Source organism: Colobus angolensis, unplaced genomic scaffold (assembly GCF_000951035.1).
Source record: "Colobus angolensis palliatus isolate OR3802 unplaced genomic scaffold, Cang.pa_1.0 Scaffold121, whole genome shotgun sequence".
In the NCBI taxonomy this organism is placed as follows: Eukaryota; Metazoa; Chordata; class Mammalia; order Primates; family Cercopithecidae; genus Colobus; species Colobus angolensis.
In genome coordinates, this window is record NW_012113253.1 from 4,005,922 (window position 1) to 4,028,353 (window position 22,432).

The following is a 22,432-nucleotide window of genomic DNA, read 5'->3' on the forward strand; positions in this document are numbered from 1 at the left end:
GGCCACTTATGGCTACCTGACAAAGGAGGACAAACATTATGCCTGGTTCACTGATGGGATAGCTCAGCATGTGTATAAAAGCCAAAAGTAGACTGGTGCTGTACCACAGCCCTATTCAAGAGTGGCCCTGAAAGAAAGTAATGAAGAAAATAGGGCAGGGCTTCAGATGGCCATCCACTCTGTGTAGAAAAAGAAGGTGCCATGAAGTAAGAATATATACAAACACATAGGCAGGGTAAATGGCTTGGCTAATTAATAGGTCAACAAGGAAAAAAAATTGATAAGATTGAAGAAAAGGATGTCTGGAGAAGTGGTTTTTGAAAATATCCATGGGAATAAGGGGGAAAAAAAAAGATGTATGTATCATGCTTTAAAGCCCTTTGGGTAACTGGGCTCTTTGGATGGTCCTTGAACAAACCATGTCTTCCAGTATTCATGCCCTTCTGTAGATCCCTCTCCATGTATTTTCTGTGAGTTTTCTTTAATACCAAATAGAATATGGTAGGAATGATGCCACATGAGTTCAAAGCTAGGACAGAATAAGTGGTGTCTCAGAATTATAGCTCTGTGAGCCCTGAGCCATCATATAAGAAGTCCTGCTAACTGGAAACTGCTATGTTAGGGAGACCAAAAGTAGGTGTACTGGTTCACAATCTCATCTAACCATCCCTGCTAAGGTACCAGATGTGCAAAAGAAGTCATCTTGGACACTCTAGATGAGCTCATACCACCAACTAAATTCCACCAGTGTTAACTTTTTATAGCAGCATATGAAGAAGAAAAACTACACAGTTGAACCTTGCCTGAATTCCAGACTCACAAAATCATGCAAAAGGTGGTATTTCTAGGTAGTGGCACAAAGTGTTAACTACTTCTCTTCACAAAAATCAAGTATAAGTCTTGAAAAATTGGTCACAACAATTGCATGGCTGTGGAAACCAAACAAAAGCAGATACCAAATTGAGAAAAACTTCTGGAGCTTCAGATAATAACAACAGATATATGTTACCTTCTTACCTAGGGTTGCTTCCATAACTTTCTTCTATCAGAGTACATACATGGAAGGGGTCTACTGAAAGGATCAATAAATCTATCAGTGTGATGATGGCTGGGAAAACCAGCAGCTTTTTTGCTACCAGAAGACATAAACTTGATTTGGAGTTGAGCTGAAAACCCAAGGTTTTTTCAGCTAAAAGAGGCAAACCCAGGAAGAAACAGAAAACCAGCAATTTTTCTAGCCTAAGGTTGTGGTCCAACAAAGCGTGAAACAGATCAGTCTGAAATTTAACAGGAAGACCATGGAAATAAGAGACCCTCAGAAAAGCTAAATACACTCTCCACATATTATCAGGCTAAGAAATTATACCACTTCTTAGTCACAGGGGAGATCCTGAGAGAGCATGGTAGAAAGTAAAACCCAAGAGTTACTTGAGAACTGGCTGAACTTTAAATGCGTCCGTATACCACATAAAGATTAAATGGCATAAGGTGGAGGCTTTCAAATTAAAGATATTTGAGTATAATTTCTGCCCCAATCTTTGGCTAACAATTTGGATCATGACCCAAAAAGTAGAGACTTCAGAGGGACACATACCACAGGGAGGCAAATTCTACATTTTAAGTCCAAGAAAGTTACCGAAAAAGGGAAAAGAAAAAAGAAATATAATCCTCAGGAAAATCTGTAAGAATCCAGAGTTATTACATGATCATCATTTAAAATGCCCAATTTTCAACCAAAAATTATGAGCCATTCAAAGAAATAGGAAAACATTACTCATAACTAGGAAAAAAAAATCATTCAAAGAAACTGACTGCTATGTACTAAATGATTGCATGCTCCTCCTGCCAAATTCATGTGTTGAAGCCTTAATCCCCGATATAATAGTTTCTGAGGTGAAGTCTTAGGGAAGTCATGAGAGTGGAGCCCTCATGACAGAATTAGTACATTTATAAGAAGAAACACAAGACAGATTATCTCTCCCACATCATGTAAGAATATAGCAAAAAGAGCTATCTGCAACTTGGGAAGAGAGCTTCCACTAGACACTGAATCTGCCAGTACCTTAATCTCAAACTTCCCAACCTCCAGAACTGTAAAAAGTAAACATCTGCTTTTTAAGCTATCCAGTCTATGGTAATTTGGTATAGTGGTCTGAGCTAAGACACTGACTCTTAGTGGGATAGATGTTGGATTTAGCAGACAAAGATTTTAAAGCAGCTATTACAAATACGTTCAAAAATGAAAAAAAAAAAAAAACCCTTGTCAAGGGATTACAGGAAAATATGATAACTCAGTAAGTACACCTAATTTTATTTCCTAAAATAAATTATATTGCTTAAAAAGTGAAGCAAAGTAATTTAAATTCTGAAGAAAATAAATGTCCAGCAGAAAAAGGCATAATAAATTATAACAATGTTTAATTTTTAAAACTTAATTTTTTTAGTTTTTAAAAGTTAAAAAAGTATTAATGATTATTTGCTCATTTTTAGAAAATATCATCAACTGATCTCAAGATAACTATCGAAAATGAACAATGCATGTAATCCAGGGATCGGCAAACTTTTTCTCTGACGAGCCAAATAGCAAATATTTTAGGAGCAAAAGAGCAAATTCGAGGCTATTATGTAGGTCTTAAGTAATAACAGTGAAGACAAATTTCCACAATTTTTATTGATGAAACTTAAAATATAAATAGTTGACTGTAATTTTTGAAATACAGACCTGTACATTTTGGGGATAATATTTCATGTAATTGGGGTCCAATGTTAGTGTTTCCTATCATCAAAATTTCATCTGCTACCACTGATCCATAATAAGAGGTATTTGATCTTCAAAAATTTTCTTTTCATACAGATAGGTACTGCCAAACACTGATATCAATTGATAAACATATATAATCTAACTATGCATATTTATCCCTTGTAATACATTTCTAGGTTTTTACTAGATTCTTCTACTAAAAGCTTATATGTTAATATATTACAGATTAGCCATCTTTTTTTTTTTTTTTAGGGTTCTATAATTTTTTTTTTATTTTTCTTTCTTTATTTTTTTTTATTATACTTTAAGTTCTAGGGTACATGTGCATAACGTGCAGGTTTGTTACATATGTATACTTGTGCCATGTTGGTGTGCTGCACCAATCAACTCGTCAGCACCCATCAACTCATCATTTATATCAGGTATAACTCCCCAATGCAATCCCTCACCCCTCCCCCTCCCCATGATAGGCCCCAGTGTGTGATGTTCCCCTTCCCGAGTCCAAGTGAACTCATTGTTCAGTTCCCACCTATGAGTGAGAACATGCGGTGTTTGGTTTTCTCTTCTTGTGATAGTTTGCTAAGAATGATGGTTTCCAGCTGCATCCATGTCCCTACAAAGGACGCAAACTCATCCTTTTTTATGGCTGCATAGTATTCCATGGTGTATATGTGCCACATTTTCTTAATCCACTCTGTCACTGATGGACATTTGGGTTGATTCCAAGTCTTTGCTGTTGTGAATAGTGCCGCAATAAACATACGTGTGCATGTGTCTTTGTAGTAGAATAATTTCTAATCCTTTGGGTATATACCCACTAGTGGGATGGCTGGGTCATATGGTACATCTAGTTCTAGATCCTTGAGGAATTGCCATACTGTTTTCCATAATGGTTGAACTAGTTTACAATCCCACCAACAGTGTAAAAGTGTTCCTATTTCTCCACATCCTCTCCAACACCTGTTGTTTGCTGATTTTTTAATGATTGCCATTCTAACTGGTGTGAGATGGTATCTCATTGTGGTTTTGATTTGCATTTCTCTGATGGCGAGTGATGATGAGCATTTTTTCATGTGTCTGTTGGCTGTATGAATGTCTTCTTTTAAGAAATGTCTGTTCATATCCTTTCCCCACTTTTTGATGGGGTTGTTTGTTTTTTTCTTGTATATTTGTTTGAGTTCTTTATAGATTCTGGATATTAGCCCTTTGTCAGATGAGTAGATTGCAAAAATTTTCTCCCATTCTGTAGGTTGCCTATTCACTCTGATGGTAGTTTCGTTTGCTGTGCAGAAGCTCTTTAGTTTAATTAGATCCCATTTGTCCATTTTGGCTTTTGCTGCCGTTGCTTTTGGTGTTTTAGACATGAAGTCCTTGCCCATGCCTATGTCCTGAATGGTACTACCTAGATTTTCTTCTAGGGTTTTTATGGTATTAGGTCTAACATTTAAGTCTCTAATCCATCTTGAATTAATCTTCGTATAAGGAGTAAGGAAAGGATCCAGTTTCAGCTTTCTACTTATGGCTAGCCAATTTTCCCAGCACCATTTCCATTTCTAGTTGAAGGTCCTCAGCTGCACAATTAAACAAATTTTGAAATATGGAGGTTTCTTTGTATTCACATTGAAGTCTGATAAACATTGCTGGAGCTGTAGTTTGAGCTTAGAAGATATTTCTACTGCAAAATTCCGCAGGGATAGAGATCTTGCTATTTTGTTTTAACTTTTAACATCAAGTCAAGTATATAAAACAGCTTGACATTAGTTAAGATTCAAACATTAATTGTTGAAATAACTTTACCACAGTATAAATTTCTCTTAAAAATAGTTATTTTTTGTCTCACAATTTTGGGTTAAGTTCATTAAGAAAAGTCACCAAATCTGGTGACTTAAATTTTCAAATTTTTCTGGACTTTGCTTTCCTGTGAGTTGATAATATTGTGATGGGTGTTTAATCTGGTGACATGTGATTCACATTCCACGGTGCCTTAAAGCTGTAACATTCAAAGTCCACTTTCCTTATCCTTTCTTGATATGACATAATGTGTGCACAGTTAATAAAAAATAAATGAAATGTCACAGCATAGTTGTGTGCATGCTACTCAAAACACTGTGGAGTCACAAACATGTCACTATAATTTGTAATTGCTGAGCAGCACTGCAAAGCAATGAGAGCAAACATGTAATCTGTCTCGACCACTCAACTCTGTCATAAAAAAAGTATTGATGAAAGAATCGATAGGCAATACATAAATGACTGGGTTGGCTGTGTTTAAATAAAATTTAGTTTATATACACTAAAACTTAACAGTGTGGCAATTCCTCAAGGATCTAGAATTAGAAATACTATTTGACCCAGCCATCCCATTACTGGGTACATACCCAGAGGATTATAAATCATGCTGCTATAAAGACACATGCATACATATGTTTACTGCAGCACTATTCACAATAGCAAAGACTTGGAACCAACCCAAATGTCCATCAGTGACAGACTGGATTAAGAAAATGTGGCACATATACACGATGGAATACGATGCAGCCATAAAAAAGGATGAGTTTGTGTCCTTTGTAGGGACATGGATGAAGCTGGAAACCATCATTCTGAGCAAACTATCACAAGAACAGAAAACCAAACATCACATGTTCTCACTCATAGATAGGAAGTGAATAATGAGAACACTTGGACACAGGAAGGGGAACATCACACACCGGGGCCTGTTGTAGGGTCAGGGGAGGTGGGAGGGATAGCACTAGGAGATATACTTAACGTAAATGATTAGTTAATGGGTTCAGCACACCAACATGGCACATGTATACATATGTAACAAACCTGCACGTTTTGCACATGTACCCTAGAACATAAAGTATAATAAAAAATAAATAAATTTAATGTGATTTTCGTATCACAAAATATTTAAGTTTTTTTAAACATTCAAAAATGTAAAAAACATTCCAAGCTCAAAAACAAGAGACACAGAGAAAAGTGATGGGTTGAATTGGGCCCATAAACCATAGTTTAACTATCCCTAATCTAGATTGCATTATCTGATCATTTTCTCAAGTGAGACTTCCTAATAAATGGACAGTCTCCCACATGCAGTAAAATTACATTGTACATCCAAAAAGTTGAGGCTTAAATAAGAATTCAAGTTGTTTTGCTGCTAAATCAACTCTAAAATCCTTTCACTTGTGTAATATTTCTAGCACAGGCTAACAAAAATAAAAGCCTATACCAGATACGATTTTCTAGGATGAGTCAACCATACATGCAGTTAAATTTACAGTCCAAGATTTTACTCCTGTACCCCAAAGGTGGAATTCTGGAGCAAGAAAAAATGCTATCTTATTTCATGTTTCATACTCTAGTACTACATATTATTGACATTTGATATATTTTAGTTGAAAGCAATAATGAATAAATGAATGAATGAATCTACTCTATACCTCTTGAAATATTGAATTAGTCTTAGACCCAACTTGTCTGCTATTTCAATGCTTTTCAGCTCAATTATAAATGCCCTATACACCATTTGTAATACCATAAGGGCATTTGCTCTTTTATGTCTCTCATCAATTAATAATAATAATAATAGAATAACAATATATCCTCCATAAAAGTATACATTTTTCTATCCATTGAACAAATTTAATCATCAGATGTTTAAAGCTCTACTAAATATTAAAATCTAGGCATCCTCTACTGAATTCTAATCCAACATAACAGCTTTCACTTTCAATTAAAATTTGCGCCAGGTGCAGTGGCTCACTCCTGTAATCCCAGCACTTTGGGAGGCTGAGGCAGGAGGATTGCTGGAGCCCAGGTGTTCAAGACCAGCCTGGGCAACACAGTAAGACCTCATCTCTAATAAAAATTAAAAAATTAGCTGGGCTTGGTGGTGCAAGCCTGTGGTCCCAGCTACTCAGGGAGCTGAGACAGAAGGATTTCTTGAGCCCAAGAGGTCAAGACTGTGCTAAGCTATGACCATGCCACTGCTCTCCAGCCTGGATAACAGAGTGAGACCCTGTCTCAAATAAAAAAAAAAAAATTGTTATCTAGCCATCTAAAAATTTTTAACATATTCTTATTATTAGAACTTGTCCTAAAAATTTTTGAGTTCAGTTAGTTTCGAATTCCTCAGATGTTTAATTGGTCTCAGATACCACAAATTAATATTTTTCTCACACTGCTAATGTACATTGTCTTCAACAGCCTATTTTCTTTACAAACATATAGTAAATTTATTACTTAAAAATTATAAAAAATTATGAGACTATGTAAGGCAGTAAATTTCACTAATGATACTGACAACATCTAAATTCAGACAAATACAAAGTCGACATTTTTGGGGTTTGTTTTTAAAGCTTAAAGGATCATGCTTCTATCTGAAAGGTGTAGTCTATTTTTCCTTCCTCCTATGCTAGGTGGAATTAATCCACTACCATTTCTATTCACCCTCTCATCTTACAAAGTAAGTAAAAGTGTGTTGTGCTAATTTCACATGTAAGAATTGATTCAAACATTTCATAATTTATAGCTAGAAAACTACCATACACATGTATTCTTGCATTTTCTAGGCCACTTTTTACACAAAATTTTATACAGAAAAAATAAAGGCCTGCAACTACTGGGTAAAAATAGTCAGATTAGGCCATGGAATACAGAAGAAGCTAAAACTCCCCACAACAGATTGTAACTTAAAGAAGATCAAATGGGGCATCTTTTGTGCAGTTGGTCAAATGGTTAATAACATGGCTATTTAATTAAAGTGAAAAATTACACTGGATTATAATATTAAGATTAAAATATATCTAAGGAAAAGTTCAGAATCTATTAAACGAGATATTAATTCGCCACTGAAACTAATTTCTAGACCTTTCTCTGGGTCTAAAAGTGAAACACGAGCATCAAGTGAGTCACAAAATTCGAATATAAGTGAGTAACTTTAAAACATTTTTGGTCATAATCTACAGAAAGAAATATATATTTTACATTGTAACAAAGCAAAAATTTACTGAACACAATTACCCTTACTCTGTGAACTTGACTTTGATATTTTCTACTCTATTCTAGTCTACTCTTTTTTAAAAAATGATGGTTATGATCCTCTCAATTGGTTCTGAAAGTAAAGTGGGGAGGAGACCCAATGAAGGGGATAAGGATGAGGACGAGGGTTGGAGATGGTGAACTTTGCCCCACAAGAGATATTTTGTAATGTCTGGGGATGTTTTTGGCTGTCACAACTGTGATTAGGAGTGCTACTGTCATCTAGTAGGTAGAGGCCAGGGATGCTGTTAAATACCTTACAATGCATGAGATAGTGCAACACAACAATTATTCAGCCTCAAATGTTAGTAGTGCTGAGGTTGAGAAACCTGCTATAGACTACTCAATAAGAAAATAATAGATAAAATTAGAAATCCAATATTAGTTTTAAAGGCTACAAAGAAATATATTTTAAACTTTGAGAAGAATGTTCGAAATATTTAAATTCAGAAATACTATGACATTAGCAATCTAAGACTTACCTCCTTTTATAAACCAAAGGCAAAAAACAAACAAACAAAAAAACGAAAAAAAAAATCAGTTTGCAATTTCCTAACCCAACACAAAGTATGGGAAAGCAATCAATTTAGTGTTATAAAAAGCAAACTATATCACATTGAGTAAACGAAAAGTGTTACAACACATACAGAGCACGCAAAATCAGTAAATACAACTAATGCTTCTTTCCTCTGAAGTCCTATGGTACCTGTTTAGTACAATGGCCTTATATTGCTAGTTATTTTAGATTCTCAATTTCTAGGATAGAAAAAATGTGTAACTCATTTCTACATTTTCCACTGGATCCAATCCAACACCTTGCAAATGATAGGTACTGAAAGAGTTCTTGGCAGAAAAATGAGTAAATAGGTGTTCAGTACTCAGTGAGACACTGAATTACATCTTAAAATTACATCTCAACAAGTTAAGCATATTCTTTCTACCCTGAAAACAAGCTTCATCCAATTTAGGACAGATCTTGGAAGAGGTGAAACCAACACAAATGACCACATCCGTATGACCACAATTATACTTTCATTCAGAGCTCTTGAGAGTTGTCCTATAGAAGTCTTAACTATCACAGAGCATTAAGTAATCTAAAAATGATTTGAATACTGTATGATGAGTATTGTGTATACACAGTCTCATCTGATCCTTACAATGACTGAACAATAGAGATACTATTATCCTGATTTACAGATTTATAGGTAAAGAAACAGACCTAGAGTGGTTAAAAAGGTAGAACTAAATCACATAGTTAGTGAAGGGTTTGATCATCCTCTTTTATTCCAAAACTGATACTCTTCCCATGAAACCTCTGTTTTTGTTACACAAACAATGGCCCAGTCATTGTAATTAGCAGCATCATTTAACAGAATATACTGAATGAAATGACATTTATTATAAATTTGAGTGAAACTCTGTATATTTAAAATAATGAAATCCATCCGAAGTGACAATTAAGAGATGAGCCAAAACTTAAAGATAGAAGAAGAAAAGAAACAGACTATCCAAAAGGACAGCAGAGAAAAAAAAAAATTAGGTAGAGTAAATTATAAACTTGCTACCAACTGCCAAGGAATTTTATTATTTATAGACCAGGAAAGATTCTGCTTTGTAGTAGAAGCTATGATGTACTAGGACCTAGAAAAAAATTATTTTGCAATGATAATGTTGCTTGGTGCTATCTATAAAGTGTTGTTAACATTTTAAAATTAGATAACTTGATGAAAATTTGCCTTGCATATTTTTGAAAGATTATGCACAAAATTGAAAAGAAACAGAAAAGTAAAGACAAGGAGAAAGATATCAGAGTTGTAAAACACATTCTTTGGAGTTATTTAGTGTAAGGATAATAAAACAAAGTGGTGATTATTTTTTAAAAGTTGGTTGGTTCTCAGAATGATGTCTCTACACACAAAAATACAGAAAAACAGGTTTAAAATTCACTAACAAAATTTCTTTAACTATTAGGAAGAATTTTCAAACATTAGTTAACTATCAAAGATGAACCACAATGTTAGATACTTCTAAAGGTAATTTATTCCCAAATCAAATTGCCAATTTTCCACAAATAATAAAAAAAAATGCTACTTTAATGATGAAAAGTCAAGACATGATATAACTCAATCTCTTTCCCATAATATCCCAGTGTCTCAACAGCTACAATTTATCCTCACTGAAGTCAATTATTGGGGAAATATTAAACATAAAAAAGATTACTTCATTCAAGTTTATTCCTCCAAATTCAAATTACAGTGTAGTTTTCTGCTGAATACATGTTGGCAGAAACTGTCCTCTGTGAAACAAATGATTAAATACATGAGAAAGAGGACTATTTTCAACAGTGTCTACTAGAAGTTCAAGTTTGGTAATAAAAAAAAGTGAGAGGCATTTTTTGTTCTATATTTGATAAGTGTTTTAGCTTTGCTAATTTGTTTCAAATAGGATTTTAATTTAACCTTTTTACTTATATGAGATTTTTATAAGTGGATACTTCAGAATACTAAAATAAAGATATCACATATAAAAAAGCTTTCAAGCACTGAATTGATACATTTCTGGTTTTTTTACATTTTTATGTGGTACAAGTGAAGGCATTACTTTAGCAAAGCACAACAGAAATACCTACCAGATAGAATCTAAACCAAAGCACCAAAGATAACAAAACTATCCTTTTTCTTATTTTTTAGTATCATGATATACTCTGGCAAATGTGAAAAATGACCAAACTAAAGATGATTAAATATACTTAAGGAAGTACTACAGCTTAGGGAAAATAAAATTTGTACACACTCCATAAAAAATTAATTAAGATTGACAGTTGCTCTTTATAGATAACTATATTTTAATAAGTAAGTTTTTCTTAGTATTTATCATTTGAATGCAACAAATATGAAATATCCCTAACTTGATTTTTTAAAACTGCATATGCATTTCCCCAGTCCTATTTGTTGAATAGTTTATCTCTTCCCTCTTGGATTGTTGTGCATTTTATATTTTGTCATTTATTAGTTTTAATATATTAAAATTTCACTGATACGTCCAAATTATCTATCGGTACCACATTTTCAATTATTGTCATTTTATACTATCTGGTCAAGTGAGTTCTCCCTCACTCCTCTTAACTATTCTTACAAGTGTTATTTCTTCCAGATTAACTTCAGAAATAAAATACTTCAAGGGTCCAATTGGTATTATGTCTAGAATGTTATTAACTCCAAGAGATTATCTGCAAAGAGCTTGCATCTTTATACTACTTAGCCTTCCTAATTAGGAACACGAAATGAACCGCTACTCACATCTTTCTTATGCTACTCAGTAAAATTTTACGGCTCTTCCTGTAGGCTCCTCATTTCTTGTTAGTTATTTTTATATCACAGTATTTATTTTTAATTCAGAATGGAAACTCTTAATTTATGTGTTCTAGCTAATTATTTTGGTACAGTATAAAATGATTCCATAATCATTTCATACCTAGCTCTGTTCTTGAATTCCCTTAGTGATTCCTGTTGATTCTATAAAGAAAAAATGGACTATTCATCAAATGGTATAAGGAAATTGGAGGTAGGAGGTACTGGTATGATACTCATCAATCTGGGATATTTTTCTCATATACCAAAATAAATTTCAGAATGTTTAAAAAGTTAATGGTTAAAAAATAATTTTAAAATGACATAATATATAGTTAAATACTTAATTGATTTGGAAGTGAATAAAGAGCTTTTAAAGATGAAAAAATGGAAAAAAATTCACCAAATACAAAGTTTAGCTACATTAAATTCAATAGTTTCAAATAAACAAAGTAAAATACTAGGTAAACATTAAAATGAGAAATGTATTTGGCAAATAACAGTTAAATGGGGTAAAATCCTAACTATATAAAAAGCGCTTTTAAATCAATAAGAGAAAAACTAATACCCAGAGAAAGAAGGGCAGAAAGAATTAAAGGAATGAACAGATAATTCACAGAAGATATCAAATGCAGATAAACGTATAAAACATTCAACTTTACAATCAAATTCAAATTAAAATGACAAAGAGACAGCATTTTTGTGGCTATTCAATTGGCAAAGATTTGGTGAATTGAGACTGAAAACTCAAGTACATCTGACAAGAGTAAAGCATGTTACAACCTTTTTGGAAAGCAATTTGGTAATCTGAATTAAAGCTTAAAATAATCCAAAGTACAAATATATATTTTTGAAATAAGAGATGTAGGCAAAAAGTATGTATAAAGATAACCATTATAATTTACATTGGCAAATGGAAGCCATGGCAATGCCCCAAATAAAGAAATATTTAGTTTGTGGTATAATCTTATGATAGAATGTTAGTGTAGCTATTTAAAATGTATTACTAAAGAACACCTAATGGTTTGAAAAAAAACCACTTATGATGTGATAACAATTGAAAGCATCAGTATACAAAATTATACATAGCAAGACACCAATTTTATAAATCTATAAACCATGCATGCATAGGAAAAAAAAGAAGGAAAATACAATAAAAGGTTAACAATGGTTATATCTGGGGGAAAGAAATATGGATAACTTGCATTTCATTCTTTATGCTTTGAAGACTTTTTCAGATGTTTTATAGGGAACATATTGTTACTTTTATAAGGAGACAAAAAATTAAGGTTATTTTTAAAACTACAGTTAATGGATATTTTTGAAATATGCTGTCAAGTGATACAAGAAAACTTTCAGAAACAAAGCAAGAAAGCAATTTTTAAAAATCAATAGAATATCATTCTGTTGTTCTTATACATGAACAACAGAAGATACTTTTTATAACATGAAGTTTTCTTCACACGTTCGAAACCATTAAAAGACTTTTAAAATAAAGCTAGTAATAACCTATTACATCTTCACTCAGAAATACAACCTATAAAAAACGCTTATCTAATCAATTACAGCAAAATGTGTAATTAGAAAGCTTACCTTTTTCACTTACACTCTCACTTTCAATCTCAACATCATCACAACTTGTATATTCGGGCGTGGAAGCCAATTCCTCCTCTGAACTGCTCAACGAAACCTGGCGCATTTTACCTCCTTTCTTTGATTTATGAGGCTTTGGTGGGGGAGGTCTCACTGACTCTGACTGGTCTGAACTGAGAGAATCATTCCTTAACATTGTTTCCATTTTTTCCCGTTTCGTTTTTCTTACAGCAGAGCTAGGATCTAAGTGGTGCTGTTTCCGTAGTGAGTCAGTACGCCTCAAGTCTGGTCTATCTATGGGTAGTGGACTCCTCCTGGGGGTAGGAGGACTATGGTTTGTGGTCCTTTGTGCATAAGAACTTGGTCCCTGAGCCTCTCGAGTTCTTTCCATTGAATAAGATCGCTGATTTTCCATGGCAGCTCTACGTTCAGATATAGATCTTTGCCTTGATGGTCGGTCCATCCTTAGCATAGAAATCCTGGAATCTTCTAGGTCAGCATTTGCCAAAGAAACATCACTATGCCTTCTCTCATGCCGTGCCCGGGACACTTCAGCATGGATCCGCATTTGTTCTTCATAGGGTTGTGGCTTTACTGGATAACGGGCCAAATTCGGATCACTTCGGTAGCGTGACTGGTACTCTTCCTCTCTCCTTTGTCTTTCGTATTCATCTCTGCTTTCCACATCCTCATCATCCACAATATATTCTTTGGAATGCCTATGACTTCTCCTGTTGGAGTCCCTATAACTTAAATGATCAGAGTCTTCATAAAACTGAGGTTCATGTGGAGATCGCCTATCAGCGTAATCTGATGGAGATCTAGGCATTGCGCTATCCGAAGTAGCATACTGTGAATATTCCTCTCTTTCTTCCCTTTGGTCGTATCTTCTATTCTGATCTCTGGACACAGATGGGCTTCTTTTCCTAAGTAACCAAAGGAAAAGAACAATGAGAAAAGCAAAAATTTATCAATTTTACATTTCATTGATTTGCTGCCAGGTTGATGGATAACTAAGTAGTCCTTTTGCCTTTTTAAAATTTCATTTTAAAGGCATACCAAAACAATGGTTTTAGTAGTATTCATTATATTAAGTTCAAATAAGTACTTTGTTGTGGTTATCAAGTGCCTGCAACACTATATCTGGAATATGCTTATGCTCCAAAATTAGATAATATGATATTCCACTGCTATAAAATAGCCTTTATTCTAATTTCCTTGCTTGGCTTGCTACATACACTTCCACTATCCACCAACTATTATTCAGCAGCTTAGAAAAATATTTTCTTCCATCTTCTCTATATCTAACATGTTATGAAAGTTACCTGAAAATGTAATGAAGCCAAACTGATTTGGCTCAAGAGTTGAATACTTTCTTACTAAAACTAAGTGCTGGCTCTTAAAAATTGTTTTCATTCATCATCTGTCTAGTTCATTCCTAGTATTGGTCCACCTAAATTTTCACTTTATCATCATGTCTCCAACCTTTTTTTATTGATCTAACTTGAGATAAGCAATTTAAATAGATAAATAATAATGATCCATTCATTACAAAAATCCTAGAAATCAGAAAAACTGCTATTTTTATTCCATCTTCATTTAGATTAAGGCCAGCATGGGGATATTATTCTACTAAGTCTCTACATCTGACCCCTCATATTTCCTTATAGTCTCAGAAGAAGAAACTGCTTATTACCTTCTCAACTTACCCTTCTAACACTGGTAAAACCTAGTGAACCTTGCAATCACACATAATACCCTGTTAACAAAATATTCACACCAACTTTTTCTCTGGAATAAACTCAGATAATATCAACTATTAGTCATGAAAAGCAATAGGATTAGAATCCTGAAGATAACAGAAAAGGTTTAGAAAACTATTATGGGGATTTTGCCAGGACATGAACAGCAGATAATGAGAGAGTGAAGTCAGTTGAAGTTAAAGGTGACTAAGATTCAACAGTTCAGTTGTGAATTTCTTAGTCAATGGTTTATTAGCCCAAAAGCAAGAACAGAGAAAGGACAGAGTAGAATGACCCAACCTGGAAAAATCAGCACTCTTCTCTAATATCTCCCCTGGGTCACAGAATCTTTTTCCCTCATATTTGGAATACAGTCTGCCAATCTATCAATTAGGTTCACTAACAAAAACAGAAGTTATTCTAGGTTTTCCAGGTAGGAAGCGTTTTAATTCAGGAACCAGAAGCTACACAACAGTTGAATGGGCTACAGGAATAAAGGCCAGGAAAGTTAATGCTGATGATCTTAGCCTGAAGATGCAAAGACAAGGGTTCTCAAAATGGACATTAGAAAGCTGCTGTGAATGTCAAGAGTCTATGGACATCTGCCAGCAATTATCTCAACCACCTAAAGCATCAGGGTGGCCAATTAACAGGAGTTTGCCCAGGAGCCACTAAGACTTTTATATCTGCCCATCTGCTAGCCAACAACTAACACGTGACAATAATGGCTTCTGTATATCCTCCACCTTTCAAATCTCATGTAAGTACAGAGCCAGGATAAACTCAAACCTGGAACTATAAAGGAATAACTACTGTAGAAAGTGAAAAAATTAGTCTATCCCTTAAATGTTTCATAATTAAGAAAGTGGATGTGACATTTTTTAGCATTTACATTTATATATAAAACATTTAGACTTAATTACAAATCTTTTAGATTACAATTGTTACATAAAACCATAGATTCCTACAGTTTAAAATTTACAATCAAAACAAAACATTCAAAAAAATTTACAGTAAGCAGCACCCTATGTTTGTGTATATATGTGTGTGCGCACTGTGCATCATTTTACTTTTGTCATTACTTTTATACATTTGACTAAAAAAACCACTCTAGCATGATAGTAGTCTATCATGAAAAGAACATCAGATTTAAGGAATCTACAGTTCTTAGTCATACTTTTGCAATTAGCCAGTTATTTCAAACTATATAACCATTAAATCCTTAGGAGTTTGTGCTTTAAATTGAGAGACATAGATTTTACGTGTTAACTCATATGTTACTTTAATAAACATATATTAGGTAAGAAATAAATGCCACACACTATCATATAAATTAGGACTACAGAAATGATTAAGATACATTCCTTGTTCTTAAGAGGGTGAATGATTCTAAAACCATCTTCCATTTCGTTGGTAGTATGATTTTATTGATACCACAAATTCATCAAGTTAATAAGCCTACGTGAAAGCTTAATGCATTAAGGATTTCCCATAATATATTTAATGCAAACTGAGTATTATAGAAGTACGAAAAAAAAGGAACACTTCATTCCTATCTTAAAGAATTAACATGAATTTTTGAAAGTAGAGTATAAAGTGAATACAGTATATTTTATCTTACTGATAAATAAGAATATTTATTTCCTATTGAGGACTTCAGTTCCAAGAGAAAGGTTATTAATAATTAGTTCCTAGCAAGCCATCTAGGTACTTTTTAAAAATCATACCTTAGGAAAATTGAATTCATTGTTAAATCCAGCAATCACATTGTTCTAGAGATTATGAAATTTGCCAGAAATATGTGAATCATACTGTAGATGTCGATTTGTACTGGATTTAAGATTATAACCACTATAAAAATAGAACAGTGGTTATAATCGGAAATTGGGATGACTATTGTCACTATTAAAAAGACTTAGGTTTTCAAAAATATACTTTAAGGTACAGTACTTTACAGTATGTTAGCACTATGTGAGAAACAAGGCACAATTTCATTCTAACAATATATGTATCAAACAATGAAGAACCTGCAATCATTTCTAAATAATAAATATTCTATCAAACAATTTTTACCAACTATATTATGAATTACTTCATATATACTGTCCTTTAAATTTTAAACTTCTATATTTCATGATACTATATTCCTTTCAGGAACTAAATAAAATCAGTGTAAATTCAAGTAATGTGTTTCTAGTCTATATCTTTGCTACTGGCCTTTATAAACAAGACTTAGCATTTATTATCATCAAGTGGAAATTTATACATTTCTCTAAAGAACCATAAGGCATTTAGCAATATTTAATTCATCTATTATAATACAAAGGAAAAGGAACAATTCATCTAGGATTTTGCATTTCACTTAATCCTTCAAAGACCCTGAGAAATTAAGAGGCAGAATCCAAAATTATGCCTTTCTTTAGTATAAAATGTGTCTGTGGCATCATATAGTGCCTTAATCTTTACTCCTATGCATTCTATTAATCCCTATTTCTGTTATAACAATATCAGTATATATTTATATTCACTTTATATTTATCTAATATCGATTCACTTCTCTTTACTGCCATCTGCATTGTTAGAATTGTTTTCTCTTTCATCATAGTATTCTCTCCTTAATTAGAAACAGTTTATGGAAAACCACATTTTAAACATCCTAAATCTACTGTAATACGTATCATTTCTATTCCTTGCTTACAATTGTTTGTCATGTGGACTATTCAATCTATTTCTAAATATTCTAGCTTGTATAACACATCTGATGCTCCATTATAAATGTTATTCTAACTACGCAAAATAGTATGTGTAGGAAATCCTACCAATTAGACTCCTTAAATTCTATGTCCAAAAAGCATACTGACTGATGAGAAAACTCCAGTGAAGCTTCTTTCCCAATTAAAATCACTTCCAGATTTCCCAAAGGCATCCAGGGTTTACATGCCATAAATTAATTCATGTTTTTACCATAACTTCCATTTTAATATTTACAGGGCTTTACCATCTTAAGTGATTTGTGTTACTAATACCACCCATAATACTGACCATATTGATAAAATAATCATGAAATCTCTGAAAATATAGTCTAATGAACATTTGAAAACGTTTATAAACGTTGAAAAATTACACGGAAACCTACATTGTAATATTTATATATTTTAAATCAACTGAAGAAATATGCAATTTTAAAAAATTATAACACTGGACATACAGTGCAGAATTTGAAGATTACTAATTTTTGTAAATTCAAATTTTACATTAAATTAAGTACTACCTATATGAAAATTTTTGTGACTCATAAGCATTAATAGTAGAGATCATTAAAAAATTGTTACTTTATAAATAAAAAGACATAAATCACACTTGAAAAATCAATAACCTGAAAAAATACCTACTTGTTTTAAAAAATGTGTATAAAGCACGGATATTGCTAAATAAACTAATATAATACTTCATGAATACAATTACACAATGCTAACTAACCATACAGTTTAAATATAACATTTCAACCAAATTCTAAAATTTTAAGCTGTTAAAACACATTAAATCAAGGATTTAACAGAAGTATATGATCCTGTAAAACATGAAAACAAAGGCCCATTTCTATAATTCCTACAAAAAGCTTTTAATAAATCAATTTCTATTTATAAAAAATCAAAAATATATAAATTTTTACATATCACAATTAATATTTAATCTATTTTTATTGTTTTACCTTTGTTCAACCAATGCACATCTGTCGAGCATGAAGCATCATGTTGACAAAAATACATCAACAGTGTGCCAGGCAGTGCTTTCATTTAATCCTTCTAGCCCTGGCAAAATCATAGGAGCCATCCTTAATCAGATGATTTGAAAGTCTCTACTTGCTTACAATTGTTTTATTTCAAAACTCAGTTACTAAAAAATTACACAAAAACAACACTCATTCAAGGATGGGGTCATAGAATCCTCTAGTGATGGGCCTGTTAAGAAAAAGGTTATTCTTTAAAGCTGTTACTATGTGGCTGTATATAGCTCCAGATCAAGTAAGAATGTACCCTGTAAGGAGGATTATGGTACTTAGCTGATTAGTGCCTCACAATACTGAACACCAAATGCAAGCTACATCCAAGGCATTTCTGGGCACTATGCTTGAAACTGATGGATTCAGAAATTTATAAATCACCCTCTCCTATACGAATTGCAGTACTTCTAAAATAACAAGTCTATGTGCTTGTTATTGATAATTGTGCTGCTTTAGCTTTCACCATAAAATGTACAGTAACAGTTTAACAGGCCTATTCTGTGGCTTCTTTTCAATTATTCAATAACAAGTTTCTTAATCTTAGTAAAGAGGCAATGTTTCCCCAAAGGTTCAAGAAGCAGCAGTTTCTGTAGAAATTTAATAAAAAGTAATGTGCTCCATTAACTAAGAAGTTGGTTAGACACTAAGTTTAAATCAAATTTTGCTCATTTTAATTTGTCAATTAACATCTCAATGCTCATTCAGTGATTTAAAAAAAAATTAAAAAGAGAATAAGGCCACACAAATTCCTTCCTAGCAAAAGTCAGTTATCTGGATATTAATATTACAACTCTGAAAGTTATATCTAAATGACTGCAAATAATTTTATATAAAACTGAGAAAAGGCCAGTGTTAGATGAGTAGAAAAAGATTAAAAAGGGCTGTGCTGTTTTTAGATCTCACAAACAGCAAGTTTAAATGAGGGTCTAGGAATATATGGTAGCACCATTCAACTATTTGTATAGGTATTCACCTCTATAATGTTATTTTAGAATTAAATGTAGGTCTCGAAAAGACATGTGGATAGAGAATGTGATTTTTTTACCTCTCAGATTTCTAATAAAGACTGGCAGATTATTCAAAGAGAAATGTAATAAAATTTCAAAATAATTCATTTTCATAGGAATGTAAAACCAATAATAAATTTCAACCATACAGACCCCACAGTTCATATTAAACTGGAAAAAAAAAATCCATTTGCCCACAGCTTATTTTTAATTTTATTTTTATTTTTATTTTATTTTATTTTATTTTTTTATTTTTTGAGACGGAGTCTCGCTCTGTCGCCCAGGCTGGAGTGCAGTGGCCGGATCTCAGCTCACTGCAAGCTCCGTCTCCCGGGTTCACGCCATTCTCCTGCCTCAGCCTCCCGAGTAGCTGGGACTACAGGCGCCCGCCATCTCGCCCGGCTAGTTTTTTGTATTTTAGTAGAGACGGGGTTTCACTGTGTTAGCCAGGATGGTCTCGATCTCCTGACCTTGTGATCCGCCCGTCTCGGCCTCCCAAAGTGCTGGGATTACAGGCTTGAGCCACCGCGCCCGGCCATTTTTATTCTTAAGTCAAGAAAATTTCAGAAACACTGCAGTTAATAGCAATCCTTCTTCCTCTTTACTTTTCCTTCCATTCACTTTACCACCTCAGTGAGTTCTCTTGGTGATGTTCCTCTAACTGTAATGCACACTCTGGTGCCAATGCCCTTCTCTATCAGTCGTCTTGTTTCTAGCTTCTCTTATTCATCTACCCCAGACTTTCATTTGTATCACCTTTAATACCACTACTGTTTTCCCTTCACTCTCTACTGATCTTTCTAGGGCTCCAGTTTCCTTCTCCTTTTCTCTTTAGAATGTTTATTCTCCTTTCAGGACTAGTTTCCCCATTTTTAACTCTTTACTCTTAACATGTTTTCTTTTGTTTATTGCTTTTGGAACTACTTCCCATGCATTCAAATTTTTGAGGACCCAAATTAGGATCTAAGAGGTTTTCATGAGAATAATTATTACAATTATATTATCCAGTTAAGATTACAATTGGATCCTAAAGTACAAAACAACAAAAAGATTCTATGAATCAGACACTAAATTAATTTTTATTTTATTTTATTCATGACAGTATTTTCAACTTGTGTTTAAAAGACGAAGGTTCTTAAATATTCAAATCTCTAGAAAATGCTGCACAATTGATGATCCCTTCAGGAGATCAATAATGAGTAGTGAGATTGAATCAGCAATAAAAAATCTTCAAACAGGCCGGGCGCGGTGGCTCAAGCCTGTAATCCCAGCACTTTGGGAGGCCGAGACGGGCGGATCACGAGGTCAGGAGATCGAGACCATCCTGGCTAACATGGCGAAACCCCGTCTCTACTAAAAAAATACAAAAAACTAGCCGGGCGAGGTGGCGGGCGCCTGTAGTCCCAGCTACTCGGGAGGCTGAGGCAGGAGAATGGCGTGAACCCGGGAGGCGGAACTTGCAGTGAGCTGAGATCCGGCCACTGCACTCCAGCCTGGGCGACAGAGCGAGACTCCGTCTCAAAAAAAAAAGGAAAAAAAAATCTTCAAACAAAATAAAGCTCAAGACCAGGTGAATTCACACAGGAAATCTACTAAACATTCAAAGAAGATCTGGTACCAATACTACTGAAACCATCTTAAGAAGGAGGGAATCCTACCTGACTCATGCTATGAAGCCAGTATCACTCTGATACCAGAGCCAGGAAAGGACACAAGAAAAAGAGAGAGATAGAGATCAATATCTCTGATGAACTGAGATGCAAAATCCTCAACAAATACTAGCAAACCAAACCCAACAGCATATCAAAAAGATAACTCACCACAATCAAGTAGGTTCCATTCCAGGCATGAAAGGATGATTCAACATATACAAGTCAATAAGTGGGATTCACCACACATAAAATACCTAGGAATATACTTAACCAAGGAGGTTGCCTTAGTCTGTTCTCACACTGCTAGAAAGAAATACCAAAGACTGGGTAATTTAAAAAGGAAAGAGGCTTAATTGACTCACAGTTCTCCATGGCTGGGGAAGCCTCAGGAAACTTACAATCATGGCAGAAGGAAGAGAAAAGACACGTCTTACATGGCAGCATGCAAGAGTGAGTGTGTGTCAGTACAGGAAAAACTACCATTTATAAAACCATCAGATATCGTGAGAATTCACTCACTACCAAGAGAACAGCATAGGAGAAACCACCCCCATAAATCCAATCACGTCCCAACAGGTCTCTCCCTAAACATCAGGGGATTACAATTCAAGATGAGATTTTGCGGTGGACACAAAGGTTAACCATATTAGAGGTGAAAGATCTCCACAAGTAGAACTACAAAACGTTGATGAAAGAAATCACAGATGACACAAACAAATGGATAAACATCCCATGCTCATGGATTGGAAGAATCAATATCATTAAAATGATCATACTGCTCAAAGCAATCGACAGACTCAACACAATTCCTACTAAAATATCAGCATCATTTTTTCACAGAGTTAAAAAAAATCCTTAAGTTCATATAGAACCAAAAACAGAGCCCCGAATAGACAAAGGAATTCTAAGCAAAATGAACAAAGCTGGAGGCATCACACTACCTGACTTCAAATTAAACTATAAGGCTACAGTAAATAAAACAGAATGGTATTTGTATAAAAGTAGACATATAGACCAATGGAACAGAACAGATAACTTAGAAATAACAGCCAAATATCTATAACCAACAAAACATACACCTAGCAGCAGCGTAAACAGACAATCCACAAAGTGGGAGAAAATCTTTACAATCTATACATCTGACAAATGACTAATATCCAGAATCTACAAGGAACTCAAACAAACAATCAAGAAAAAAATAATCCCATCAAAAAGTGGGCTAAGGACATGAATAAACAATTCTCAAAAAAAGATATACAAATGGCCAACAGACATATGAAAAAATACTCAACATCACTAATAATCAGGGAAATGCAAATCAAACCCACTATGTGATACCACCTTACTCCTGCAAGAATGGCCATAATCAAAATGTCAAAAAATAATAAATGTTGGTGTAGATTCAGTGAAAAGAGAACACTTTTACACTACTGGTGGGAATGTAAACTAGTACAACCACTATGGAAAACATGAGATTCCTTAAAGAACTAAAAGTAGAAC

At 33.7% G+C, this 22,432-nt stretch overlaps 1 protein-coding gene across 5 annotated transcripts in view; it reads right to left on the reverse strand.

Annotated features, from left to right (window-relative positions):
- RIMS2 (regulating synaptic membrane exocytosis 2) overlaps positions 1–22,432 on the reverse strand; it is a 773,533-nt gene that overhangs the window by 364,134 nt on the left and 386,967 nt on the right. For all 5 annotated transcript variants that reach the window (XM_011931177.1, XM_011931160.1, XM_011931186.1 and 2 more), the window contains one exon: positions 12,748–13,673. In XM_011931177.1, coding sequence (XP_011786567.1) covers positions 12,748–13,673 — 926 coding nt within the window. The remainder of the gene's footprint in view (positions 1–12,747; positions 13,674–22,432) is intronic.